Source organism: Mauremys mutica, chromosome 7 (genome assembly GCF_020497125.1).
Source record: "Mauremys mutica isolate MM-2020 ecotype Southern chromosome 7, ASM2049712v1, whole genome shotgun sequence".
Classification (NCBI taxonomy): Eukaryota; Metazoa; Chordata; order Testudines; family Geoemydidae; genus Mauremys; species Mauremys mutica.
The window spans coordinates 107,852,791-107,866,105 of NC_059078.1; the positions used below are offsets into that span (position 1 = coordinate 107,852,791).

Below are 13,315 nucleotides of genomic sequence, written 5' to 3' on the forward strand. Positions count from 1 at the left end.
CATAAAAATTTTGGAACAAAAAAGATTGCTGTAGCCTAAACAGAAATAGAAAAATGAAAAATAATGGTGGGAACCTGAAAATGGCCAAGAGTAAAGATTACTGCAATCAATGGACTTTACATCAGCAAGGGGCCGGGGGCCTAGAACATCGGTCTAGAATGCAGGAGATTTGGGTTTTATTCCCATCTCTGTCACTGGGTTGTGACTAATTTTGAGCAGTCATATAACTTCCTTGTGCCTCAGTTTTCCCATGGGGGTACAAGTACTGACCTCCTTTATAAAGCTCTACAGATGAAAAGAACTAAATAATTTAATTATTATTATTCAACATCATGTCGTAAATGCAGCCAGCAAGGATGTCCAGGAGAGCGGACTGCCAGAGAGGACCGTGAACTGAGAAAACTACTCTTGGCTGAACTTAAATACAAAGGCCCTGACACAAAACTCACTGAAGTCAATTAAATTATTTCTGTTAACTTCAGTGGGCACTGGGTTAAATGCAAAAAGCCAGCTCACCCCATTATATTATAACTGCTGGGCATTTTCTCCAGTAAATAGAAGCTAGGTTATGGAGGGGTTCATAGTCTAATACAAAGTAATAAAAATGTGGAATATTTTATATAACTGGCCTATAGTAATAATTCTTCCCCAGATGTTTTCTAAAATTTGAATGGCACTTGGTAAAAACTAGTAATATACAATGCAGTGGTGGTAAAATCAATAAATGTCTCACAGCATTAATTAGTTTTTATTCATTAAAACAAAAGGGTATTCAGTGGAAAATCCCAACTGTTGGCTATTCTGCTTTGGAAGAGAACATCCCAGCTGAGCCATATCCTGTCTTGGCCTTTGAGAATGTGTACACTGTGCAGGAGTGGGAGAAACCCATGTTCATGAGGAAGAGGCAAAAGCAGTGTGGGAGTAATCAAGCCTGTTTGAAAAATCTGTGACAAAAATGTGCAAGGAAAAGAGTAATTTTGGATTTATTTTATTTGCATCGGATTCTAAACACTGAAAGGCTCTAAGGTACAATTACTTTCAGCCCCACCCCACCAAAAGAAGGAAAGATATAGAAGTTTTCAGCTAACTGCATTTTTAAGGTGCTGTATTTGGCACAGATTATTGGAAAAAAATGCATTTGTAGGAAAAGAAAATTAGTGAGAAAACAGAGAGCCAGCCAAGATAATGCATATTTGATATTCATTATCTTGTTACAAATGGTCAAAACCAGGTGCTGATATCCTGTAGGCAGCACTCAAAGAATAACGATACATTAAACTGAAAGTTATGTTTGCCTTTATGTTGAATTTGCAGATTTTTTAACAGCATGATGGCCTGTATGCAAAGGTAGAGCTGTTCTTAAAAGGTTGTAGTCTCATTCCAGATGGGTATTTCAGCGGCACAGTGAATTCGGTTCCAGTCTCAGTACTTTAGTTGGAGAACGAGATTAGTCACTCAATTAGGTGTCTCTTCTTCACTTGCATCCACATTTCCTGCTCCTGGGGAAAATACAATGGAAAGGAAATAGTGGTTATTGAGTGACTTTGGACAATGCAGCAAAGAATCCCGTGGCACCTTATAGACTAACAGACGTTTTGGACAATGGTTGAGATTACAAAATAATACACTGGGGAAGCTGTAGTAATATACTACCGCTTGCAACTTCTGCATTGTACAGTGTGAGCAACTTCTTTGATAAACCTCTGTGATCATGATGCTGATGGAGAAGTGAGAGGTTTTTAACCAATTGTATAGTACAAATAAGGACTTTGTGTGAGTTTAAATACAAAATATAACATGTATTATCTTACTTTTAGTAATCTGAATAGTTTAAGAAACAACACCTAAATGTTGTGTAGAATTTAGTGTTCTGTAGCTGCCAGTGCTGTAAGAATGTCAGAATTGCCCATCTCAAACAACGAAGGTGTAAAGCTCTTGGAGGAAATGGTTATCACTGAATTATAAATGCTCCAAAACAGTGCATCTCAGCCTCAGCTATATGGGTTGCTGTAGAAATTTAATACCCATATCTGATGCTTTTAATCTTCAAATTGTTTTTCTAAAGGTTTAACAGTCCACAAAACATGCCTGTGTGGTGGGTAAATATGAGCCTCAAGTGACTTGCCAAAGGCTACCGAGGGAGAGGCAAATGAAGGATTTATTGGACCCTGGTTTTGTTCAGAGCAGTAAATTATGCCTCTCTCTCGTAAAGATCTTCTTGTGGAGGATATTCCACAGACTTTTTAATGTGGTGAAAAACCCAATCTTCATCCTCAAAGTAAAGATCATTAGCGTTAACAGAAATGAACCTTTGGTTGACCAGGCTGAACAGTTGCAGTTGTTTTATCCTAAAACTGTGCTGTCAGCTTGGCACCAAATTTTATTTAATTGGTTATGAGGCATGGGCTTTGATTTACTTCATTTTTTCTTTTAATTACTTTTTTTCCTAATAATTCTGGTTTTTATTATTATTATTTCTTAAAATCCGCATTTATAGTGTTCATCAATCTTCTGGGACACTTTTCACTCACTGCCCCAGGAAGCATGCAGAGATCCACCCTGACATAATAATAAGTATAATATCTTGTACGTACAGAGCACCTTTATCACAAGCACAGACATATGAAGAGTATTCACTTCATATGCACAAGGAAGACACACCACTGAAATGAAGCCAGCTCTAGGCTGAAAAAATGATAGCTGTTTCAGAGCACACATGGACAGTACACAGCAGGTTAGGTCAGGAATTAAAGAAGAATGTCATAGTCAGTTCCAGCTTTCACAGGAATTTTAGGCAAGCAGAATGCAATTATTTCTGCTTTAACTTTGCCAGTGTTCAGGGATTAAAACTCCATATTTTACAGTTATGGTAAAAATTAATTATACTATGCATTTTTGTAGTGCTTTTCAGCTGAGGTTCTATTTCAGGGGTAGGCAACCTATGGCACGCGTGCCGAAGGCGGCACTTGAGCTGATTTTCAGTGGCACTCACACTGTCCGGGACCTGGCCACTGGTCCGGGGGGGCTCTGCATTTTAATTTAATTTTAAATGAAGCTTCTTAAACATTTTAAAAACCTTATTTACTTTACATACAACAATAGTTTAGTTATATATTATAGACTTATAGAAAGAGGCCTTCTAAAAACATTAAAATGTATTACTGGCACGCAAAATCTTAAATTAGAGTGAATAAATGAAGACTCGGCACACTACTTCTGAAAGGTTGCCAACCTCTGTTCTATTTAATTAAGCCTCACAACAGCCTTGTTAGGTAAATGTTATCCCCATTTTACAGAAGGAGAAACAGCTGTGGAGAGCTGATTTGCTTTTGTTACACTGTAACCCAGTAAAACCTGATCTCCTGATGTCATGTGCTGTAACTCTTCAACAATCTCTCTGCTGCCTTTTGATACTGCCTGACAGGTTTTCCCCTGCTGTAACCCTTAATTAGCAAAGGGGCCTGAGAAAGGAAGAAACTATCTCCAGTGCCCTGCCTTGCGTCACCTTTCTCAATAAGAGCAGGTTCAAATAGCCAAAGCTTTGTGTTCACTGTTTCAGATAATTCAATTGGTTTTTTATCCTCTGCTTACTGTTATGTACTCCAGGGGTCGGCAACCTTTCAGAAGTGGTGTGCCAAGTCTTCATTTATTCACTTTAATTTAAGGTTTCATGTGCCAGTAATGCATTTTAACATTTTTAGAAGGTCTCTCTCTATAGTCTATATATTATATAACTAAACTATTGTCATATGTAAAGTAAACAAGGTTTTCAAAATGTTTAAGAAGCTTCATTTAAAATTAAATTAAAATGCTGATCTTACTCTGCTGGCCCGCTCAGCCTGCTGCCGGCATGGGGTTCCATTAATCTAGGCCGGCAGCGGGCTGAGTGGGGCCTGCGGCTGAGACCCTGGCTGGCAAGGGGCCAGCAGCCAGAACCCCAGACCGGCAGCGGGCTGAGTGGAACCGGCAGTCTGGGGTTCCGTCCGCCGGCTCCTGCCAGCCAGGGTCCCGGATGCCAGCCCCGCTCAGCCCTCTGCCTGTCTGGGGTCCCGGCCCTGCCCACATAGAGTGGGTACCTACCTTCTCCCGGGTTTTAGCCCATCTCTTCCTCTCTCTCTGCACTGAGCTGAGGGTGGGAGTGCACTGAGCACAGGGCTGGGGCTGAAGGAGCAGGCTGGGGGTTGGGGTGTAGGGTCTGGCCAGGAGCTAGAATGAGGGAGGGGGCTCTGGGTTGGGGCAGAAGATTTGGGTGTGGAGCGCTTACCTGGGCAGCTCCCATTTGGTGTGAGGGGTGCAGGTGGGAATGGGGGGATGTAGGAGCTTCCATTTGTTGCTCAGGAGGGGTGTGGGGGGTGCAGGAGTCAGGGCGGGGATGGAGGTGTGTGAGGGGGTGCAGGAGTCAGGGCATGGACTGTGCGGGAACTGGGTATGTGGGGGGGTGCTGGAGTCAGGGCTGGGGTTGTGGGGGGTGCAGGGGTCAGGGCAGGGGGCTGGGTGTGTGTGAGGGGGGTACAGGGGTCAGGGCAGAGGCCTGGGGGATGTGGGGGGTGCAGGGCTCAGGACAGAGGGCTGGGGGTGTGGGGGGGGTTCAGGAGTCAGGGCAGGGGGCTGGGGGTATGGGCTGGAGTCGTGGGGATGCTCCCAGCCCCCTGCCCTGAGCGGCTCACAGCAGGGGGCTGGAGGGGATATGCCCTGATTCCATCCTCCTTCCCCAAGGCCCTGCCTCTTCTCCAGAGCAGTGAGCATGCTGCAGCTGCAGTTCTGGCTCCACTTCTCCCCCTCCCTCTCCAGGGCCATCAGCTGTTAGGCCACAGGGAGGGAGAGGAGGAGAGGTAGGAACCTAGCATGCTGGGGGAAGAGGCGGGGGAGGAGGGAGCTTGGCTGCCGGTGGAGGCTGCCCTGCAGCAGCAGCCGGCAGGACCAAGCTTCTGCCCCCTGCCCCCGCAGGAGAAAGCGGGGGGCGGAAAAGAGCAGGCTGTGCCGGGCAGGATTTTTAATGGCACGTTGCTGCTGCCTGCCGGGCAGCTAGGGATTGCTGGGGTATTGGCACACTCTGGTCACACTCCCTATGCGGCGGGGAGGAAGTTGGAGGTGGTATAAGAGCACTATAGTCGCGCTCTGACACCAGTGGGGGTTCTCTTAGATAAGGGGAATTTGCTGTTGCAGTGAATGTGGCAGGACAGTATCCAATGTAATAACCCTTTTTATGTGAGCTGTAAGAAGTATAAAAGGAGAGTGGTTTTCTGGCCAGGGCACAGGACTAGAAGCCAAGAAATAGGGGTTCTGTTCCAGGCTCTTCCGGAGACTCCCTGTGAGACTTTCAGCAAGTTACTTGGTTTTTTGAGCCATTATCTCTCCATTACATACAGTAGCTCTCAGGTGTTTAGCAAGGGTTACTTTATTAATGTTTGTAAAACTCTTTGAGCTCCTTAGGTGGCAGGTAATATTGCAGTGCATATTATTATTCTTGGAGTCTATTGTATTAAACAGAAATCCAGTGGTTAATGCATCTGGGCTCTATTATAATTCCCTATCATACAGTATCCGATAACTCATTTTGATACTGAGGTTCATCTTTGAACTGGCAGATTTGCTGCTTGCAGCAGCATTCACTTTAAAAGTTATAATACATGTTGCTGATCATAATGAATTTTGTATTTTTTCTTATAAAAGTATTTTACTACATTCTTGTTTGTTAATATTTGCCAGATACAATACAGATGCATTGTAACTCCTCTCCTCAGTGGTGATGCATCATGGGAAGAATGGAAAACACATCAAACACAAATGTAATTTTGCTCTATAGCACAACATTTCAGAGGAGGAATATTTTCTCTCTGCCTTTACTTCTTATAAAGTATGGTATGCCTGCACGACACATACATCACTGGTGTCTCAGACCCCAGTAGGTTTTGACATTATAAATCAATATTCATATATCAGCATCATTATTAAAACCTGTAGGTTGACTGAAAACAAACACACATCAGCACTTAAAAGCAATGTGTCATTTTCTGATCTTTTATAAAACAGGGGACTTATTTTATTTGAAAATAAAACCTACATTCTGGAGCCATTGGAAAATGCTACAAGTGAACACAAGATCTACCAAGCCGAGAACCTGAAAATAGCCTCTGGATCTTGTGGCAACCAATTCAACGTCTCTGGCATCACTATTGATGACACACCACGGTCTTCTCAAGCATTCACTACCAGGGTAGGTGGAAAGATAGTTTTATGTTTGTGCATTGTTGGTGATCTCCTTATGCTAATTTCCAGAAATTGGTGAAATATCCAGATCAAAATTAATTGTTGCACTACATGTGTATCATTTAAAGCAGGGGTTCTCAAACTGGGGGTCGGGACCACTCAGGGCGTCGTGAGGTTATTACCTGGGGGATCACGAGCTGTCAGCCTCCATCCCAAATCCTGCTTTGCCTCCAGCATTTATAATGGTGTTAAATATATAAAAAAGTGTTTTTAATTTATTGGGGGCGGGGTCGCACTCAGATGCTTGTTATGTGAAAGGGGTCACCAGTACAAAAGTTTGAGAACCACTGATTTAAAGTAATGCATGGATGGTGAAATCGAGGCTCCCTTGAGTGGGGCCAAGATTTCACCTTGAGGTGGTGACCATCATGAAATCAAATAAAATAGAGATGATTGGAAAAGACCCTGCTAAATTCTCTCTTCTTTGCTGTTGCTGGATGGTTCCTTACACTGCAATATCAGATGGTTAGTCCAGCCTAGTTCTAAACAGCCCAGAAAATGGAGCTTCTGCCATTTCTCTTGGGATTGAGATTCCAGTGTAGAGAGATTTTCCCACTTCTAAAGTTCATCATATGACTTCTGGTGTTATACCTCTCTGGATCTACCTGGACATATGGTTTAGGACAGTGGTTTTCAACCTCTTTTCATTTGCACATGCCTAAACATTTTGAATGAAGGTGCATACCTCTTTGAAAATCTTAGACATAGTCTGTGGACCCCCAGGGATCTGCAGACCACAGATTGAAACCCACTGATTTAGGAGGCTATCGCTTCTCCTCCCGTACTTAGGTCAAAACATGGCTTTTTCCAAGGAGGAACATTGGAGAAATTGCGCCTTGCCAAGGGTGCACTCTCTCTTGCTGCTGCTCCTTGTGCACAGGAGGAGCACAGTTTGTTCCTTGCATTAGGCAGAATGTTCCCTGTACTATGCCAGCCCTGGTTCATTGACTGATGTAGAGGGAAGGGATGCAGTCACAACCCTGCCTTCCAGGGCCGCCCAGAGGGGGGGGAAAGAAGTGCAATTTGCCTCGGTCCCCCAGGGGCCCCCACGAGCGTTTTTCGGGGCCCCTAGAGCGGGGTCCTTCACTTGTTCCAGGGGCCCTGGAAAACTCTCGCGGGGCCTGGGCCCCCGGAGCTTCTTCCGCTCTGGGTCTTCAGCGGCATTTCAGCGGTGGGGGGTCCTTTCGCCCCGGGACCCGCCGCCGAAGTGCCGGGTCTTCGGTGGCAATTCGGCGATGGGGGCCCCCTGCTGCCGAAGACCCCAGGCCCCCTGAATCCTCTGGGCGGCCCTGCTGCCTTCAACATCCTGCTCCCTGGGGAATAGCAGGAGCAAGCAGGCCTTATGCTCCTCAGATTGTGAGTGAGCCCTGGATAGCTTCCAGCCCTGGGCAGGGGCCACTCACAATCTGAGTCTTATTGCTTTGACAATCGATACTTGTTTAGTTCTTTTACACTTTGTCCATGAGTTAATCTCTCCAGTTTCTTAGGCTTCTATTCATCAAAACATTTAACCACATGGTAAGTTCTCTTAAAGACAATGGAACATAAGCATGTGTTTGAAGTTAAACATGTGCTTAAGTGCTTTGCTAAATCAAGGCCTTTAATCATTTTTCTTGCTCGTATTTTAATTCCTCCCTGTTTTCATTAATGAGGTGGTGCAGAACTGTAGGCAGATTACAAATTCTGGTAATATATTTTGATTCCTGTGCCACTTGCAATTCAGTCTTAAAGAAAGCAGCTGACAATCTAGAATAGCTTTTGGCCCACCCAAGGAGGAAAGGAGAATAGCCATGTTACTTTCCTAATAATACATGTAGAAATTAAACAAACCTTTATATTGTAATAGGAAAGTATCTTATGCATACAGAACATGTTCGCAGCATTTTATTCTAGGGATATATCATTTGTAATTGTTTTCATGTAGGAGAAAATGCACTTGACTTGCAATGCATCTAGCTAATGGAAATTGTATAAAATAAATAACTTTCAAACCAGATGGAAAAAATACTGCCACAAATTCACGTGCATTTTGGATTGGGATTGTAGAAGGGAATGTTTGAGATGTTCAAGAGTAACATGGTAGCACAAATCTGCATTTTTATTAAATGGGAAATATTAGTGTTTATAACCACATTGCCTACCTAGTTCATTTAGTCTTTATGTTAAGTTCAGTGTTAAGGAAAACAGCTTAAATGGCATCAAGGGATGTTATTTATGTACTGGAACAAATTCATTTGCCTTGCAGGAACATTAAACAGTACATTACCAAATTTCTTTTTCTCTAAATACATGTACATTTGCTGTAAATATGTTGCTGCGTCAGGACGTAGATTGCACCACAATGCAATTAGCTTCAGAAGACAAGCTGAAAGAAGTGATAGTTAAGTAGTTTTTATAAATAAATATTGTATCTGAGGAACACACACAGCCTCCGGCCAAGTCACAGGAATAGATTCAGTACACTAATAAGTCACCACAGGCTCCTATGATTGGGCCCCTCCAGTCAACTGTTCAATTTCTAAATCTTCCCCGTTCCAAGCAGTTTTACTTTGGGATGGCTTAAATTGATTGGCGTGCCCAAGCATTTCTCACATGTTTACATCTATGCTGTCATCTATGGTCTTAATATTAGCTTTGGGGAAAACCAAAGCATCTCGCAAATCTGCAGTTTTCTGAACAACAGCTCAGAATGAGTCTCAGACATCTGTTAAAAACTACAGCGGCAGAGAAACCAACTCTGCCACACATAGGAACATGTAGTCATTTGTTTATTTCAGTAATGTGGCGTTTCACCCATACCCAGTATTTGTGGATAGAGATTTTAAAAGGAAGGTAAATCAAGATGCTTAATCATGCGAATCCCCAGACTTCACACAAATGGTGCACTCAGCCATAGATTTCTCCAGCCCAGAGAGTTTAGAGCATTTGCTCTACCTGTAGTTTGATTGATATACAGATACTGTGGTTTAAATGTCAAAATCTGCTTATAATAAAACATGTATAACTTCAGAGTTATAGAGTTATTAAGATTACAATTGCCAGTAATTTTTCATCCTCCTCCTCTAAGTTTCTTTGTGGGACACTAAAAATTGATGAATTTAGTAACATTGATGAAGGTAGTAACATTTTGCAACCTCCAGGATGAAGCTTGTATTTCTGTATTTTCTTTCACAATCCTTATCTCTATCCCGTTTTGCTTACCTTTCTTTTCCCTTTCCCATTATCTCCCTTCTCCCTGAGTCTGTCCAGACCTAATCTTACTCCCCATTCCCAGTTTTGCCTCAACAACCTTTCTTCTCCATCCATCACTTCCACTCACCCATTTTTTCCTGCAGTTCATGTTCCTTTGTAGCTTCCCATATTTATGTCATTCACTGATTCTCCTCTTCATATCTCCCCTAGTTCACTCCCCATTCCCTCCTCACTGGTGTTTCTTAGTGGTCATAGATTCATAGGCTTTAAGACCAGAAGCAACCACTGTGATCATCTTATCTGACCTCCTGGAGCGCACAAGCCATAGAACATCCCCAAAATAATTCATAGAGCAGATCTTTTAGAAAAATATTCAATTTTCATTTTAAAATTGCGAGTGATGGCGAATTCACCATAAACCTTTGTAAATTATTCCAATGGTTAATTACCCTCACTGTTAAAAAAATATGGCTTATTTCCACTCTGAATTTGTCTAGCTTCAACTTCCAACCATAGGATCATGTTATACCTTTCTCTGCTAGATTGAAGAGCCATTATAGACTGCAGTAACTTCATACCATAACCGTCTCTTTATTAAGCTAAATAGATTGAACTCCTTGAGACTATCACTATAAAGCCCATTTTCTAATGCTTTAGTCTTTATCATGGCTCTTCTCTGAACCCTCTCCGATTTATCTACATCCTTCTTGAATTGTGACAACCAGAACTGGACACAGTATTCCAGCAGTGGTTGCACTGGTGCCAAATACAGAAATAAAATAACTTCTTTCTTCCTACTCAAGATTCCTCTGTTTATGCATCCCAGGATCTCATTAGCTCTTTTAGCCACAACATCACATTGAGAGCTCATGTTCAACTCATTATCCACCAGAACCCCCAAATCTTTTTCAGAGTTACTGCTTCCTAGCATAAAGTCCCCCTGTCACCGGGCCTCAGTGGGTCACAACTGAGAATACTAGATTCAGGACAAACTGCTGAGAAATGGAACAGACTCGCCCCAAACTGGTGGTTATTCTTCCTTAAGATACACCACAGCAGTAACAAAAGTAAACTTCTTTCTCACCACATTGGCTAACAAGTAGTCAGAAATGCAGCCTCTTTAGGTATCATAATCCCTGTTTCAACACTCAGATGCTAGACTTAATGATGAGTGGTTATTTAAAACCAATTTCATCAATGAAAGGGTTCCACTGATCCCAAAGGACTAGCCGCATACCTAGGTCAATATATAACTCAGATCTTACTCAATAATCATGCTGTTGCCAATCCTTTAGTAACTGATATCTAAAGGTGTATTTATAAGAGAAAAGAAAGAGGTGAGAATTTAAATGGTCAATGAAATCAAATACATATAATAATTGCAAAGTTCTTGTAGCAGGTTTGAAGCAATGATGGAATAAACTGCTGGCTTGCAATGTCTCTGGTAACATCCAAAAGCTTGGAAGGTCCTCAGTCCCTTGGTTAGAGTGCTCCCGTTAGTATAGGTCCGTGGTCCAGGGGTCAGAGCAGGAAAGAGGCAAAATGGCTCTTTCCAGGCTTTTTTATAGTTTCTCCCATGTGGAGGGAAACTCATTGTCCCAAGCAAAGCCCCCAGCACAGTTTGTGGAAAAGTACAGGCACAAAATTGAGTCCAGTGTCACATGCCCTTGCATGCCTCAATGAGTCATAGAAGCAGTCATTACCCATATTTGGCTAAAATGTCCACAGGAAGGCCCATTGGGCGGGAATAAGCTTCTTCTGTGACTCATTGTGCTCATTAATGGGTCAGCAACTTGAATGATCCATTCACAATCTGCTGGCTAGACTGGATGTAAACTACCTGGTGGGTGTCACCCCAGGAGCAAACACATTTGAAATATTGGTACATAGTCAATGTTCATAACTTCAGATACAAAGATGATATACACATACAGACAGGATAATTATATTCAGCAAATCACGTTACATAACAAACTTTGTATAAGATTTGTTGCAATTTTATAACAGTGGTAGCAACAATGATCTACGTGGTCATATTTTAATCATATAACATCACACCCCCATCCTGCAAGTATGACCTACATTCTTTGTTCCCAGATGTATAAATTTACATTATGCCATATTAAAATGCATATTGTTTGTTTGCACCCAGTTTACCAAGCGATCCAGATAGCTCGGTGACCTATCCTCTTCATTATTTACCACTACCCCAATTTTTGTGTTTTCTGCAAACTTTGTCAGGGATGATTTTATGTTTTCTCCCAGGTTATTGATAAAGATGTTAAATAGTGTAGGGCCAAGAACTTATTTCCCATTTACAGCTACATTTTGAGACCCATCAGTTAGCCAGTTTTTAATCCATTTAATGTGTGCTATGTTAATATTATATCAGTCTAGTTTTTAATCAAAACATGGTATGGTATCAAGACAAATGGCTTACAGGAGTCTAAATATATTACAGCAACACTATTAACTTTATCAACCAAACTGTTGATATTACACTATTACCTTTATCAACCAAACTCATAAAAAATAAGATTAGTTCGACAGGATTTATTTTCCATAAACCCACGTTGATTTGTATTAATTATATTACTCTCCTATAGTTCTTTATTAGTCGAGTCCCTTATCAGCTGCTCCATTATTTTGCCTGTGATCAATGTCAGGTTGACAAGGCTGTAATTAGCAAGCTCATCCTGTTTACCCTTTTTAAACACTGGCATAACATTCGTTTTTTTCCAGTCTTCTGGAACTTCCTCAGTCCTCCAAGATTTATTGAAAATCAACATTAACAATCCAGCAAGTTGTTTGGCCTGCTGTCTTAAAACTCTTGAATGCAAGTTATCTAGACTTGCTGATGTAAAATGTCTAACTTTAGTAGCTTCTGTTTAACATCCTTCAGGCATACTAATGGAATGGGAAGTGTGTTATCATGATATGATGAGACTGCATCATCTCTTTTTTCCCCGAATACAGAACAGAAACATTTAGTGAACAGTTCTGTCTTTTCTGCAGTATTATTGATAATTCTACCATTTCCATCTAGTAATGGACCCAATACCACTGTCAGAATTCCTTTAGTTCCTATTATATTTAACAAACTCCCTCTTATTGTCCTTAACTCTACAGGCCATAATTGCTTCTTGCCTCCATTGACTTCTCTTATAAGTTTTCTACAATTCCTAACTTCTGATTTATATTCTTTACTATCACCTTCTCCTTTCTTCCGTTTGTTATATATTATTTTATACAGCTGCCTTCACTTTCCGTTTAAACCAGGTTGGCTTTTTAACCAGTATAGCCTTCTTGCTCAGCTGTGGGATTGTGGCTCTTTTGGGCATGTAGTAAGACGTTCTTAAATTATTCCCAATTATCATTCATATTTTTCTGATTAAATTTTTTCTCCCAACTGATTTGGCTCATAAATATTTTCAGCTTTGTGAAACTGGCTCTATTAAAGCACCAAACATATATATCACTGGTCTGGACTTTATTCTGCTTGCACATTACAAATGTGATCAAGTTATGATCACATGTACCTAAGCTACTATTGATTTTTAGTTCTGTTGTCAGTTCCTCTTTATCTGTTAGGAGAAGGTCTAATATACAATTCCCCCATGCTGACTGCAACACTTTTTGAGTTAGGAAATTGTCTTCTATAAAGTTTTGAAATTCCAAAGATGTTTTAGTGCCAGCAGCATAAGGCCTCCAGCATATGTCACTCAAATTGAAGTCCCTTATGATCACTCAGTTCTTTTTCCTTACACATTATAGATAGCTGTGTAAGAAGGCGGTTTTCCTGTTCCTGTGATTTGGTGGTCTATAGCAGGCAACCAACTTGTACCCCATCTTG

The 13,315-nt window shown here is 41.6% G+C and overlaps 1 protein-coding gene across 1 annotated transcript in view; it reads left to right on the forward strand.

Annotated features, from left to right (window-relative positions):
- The window catches only part of ADAM12 (ADAM metallopeptidase domain 12), a 315,046-nt gene that overhangs the window by 200,392 nt on the left and 101,339 nt on the right, over positions 1-13,315 (forward strand). Inside the window, exon 6 of the mRNA XM_045023718.1 lies at positions 6,034-6,217. Within this exon, the coding sequence (XP_044879653.1) occupies positions 6,034-6,217 (184 nt within the window). The remainder of the gene's footprint in view (positions 1-6,033; positions 6,218-13,315) is intronic.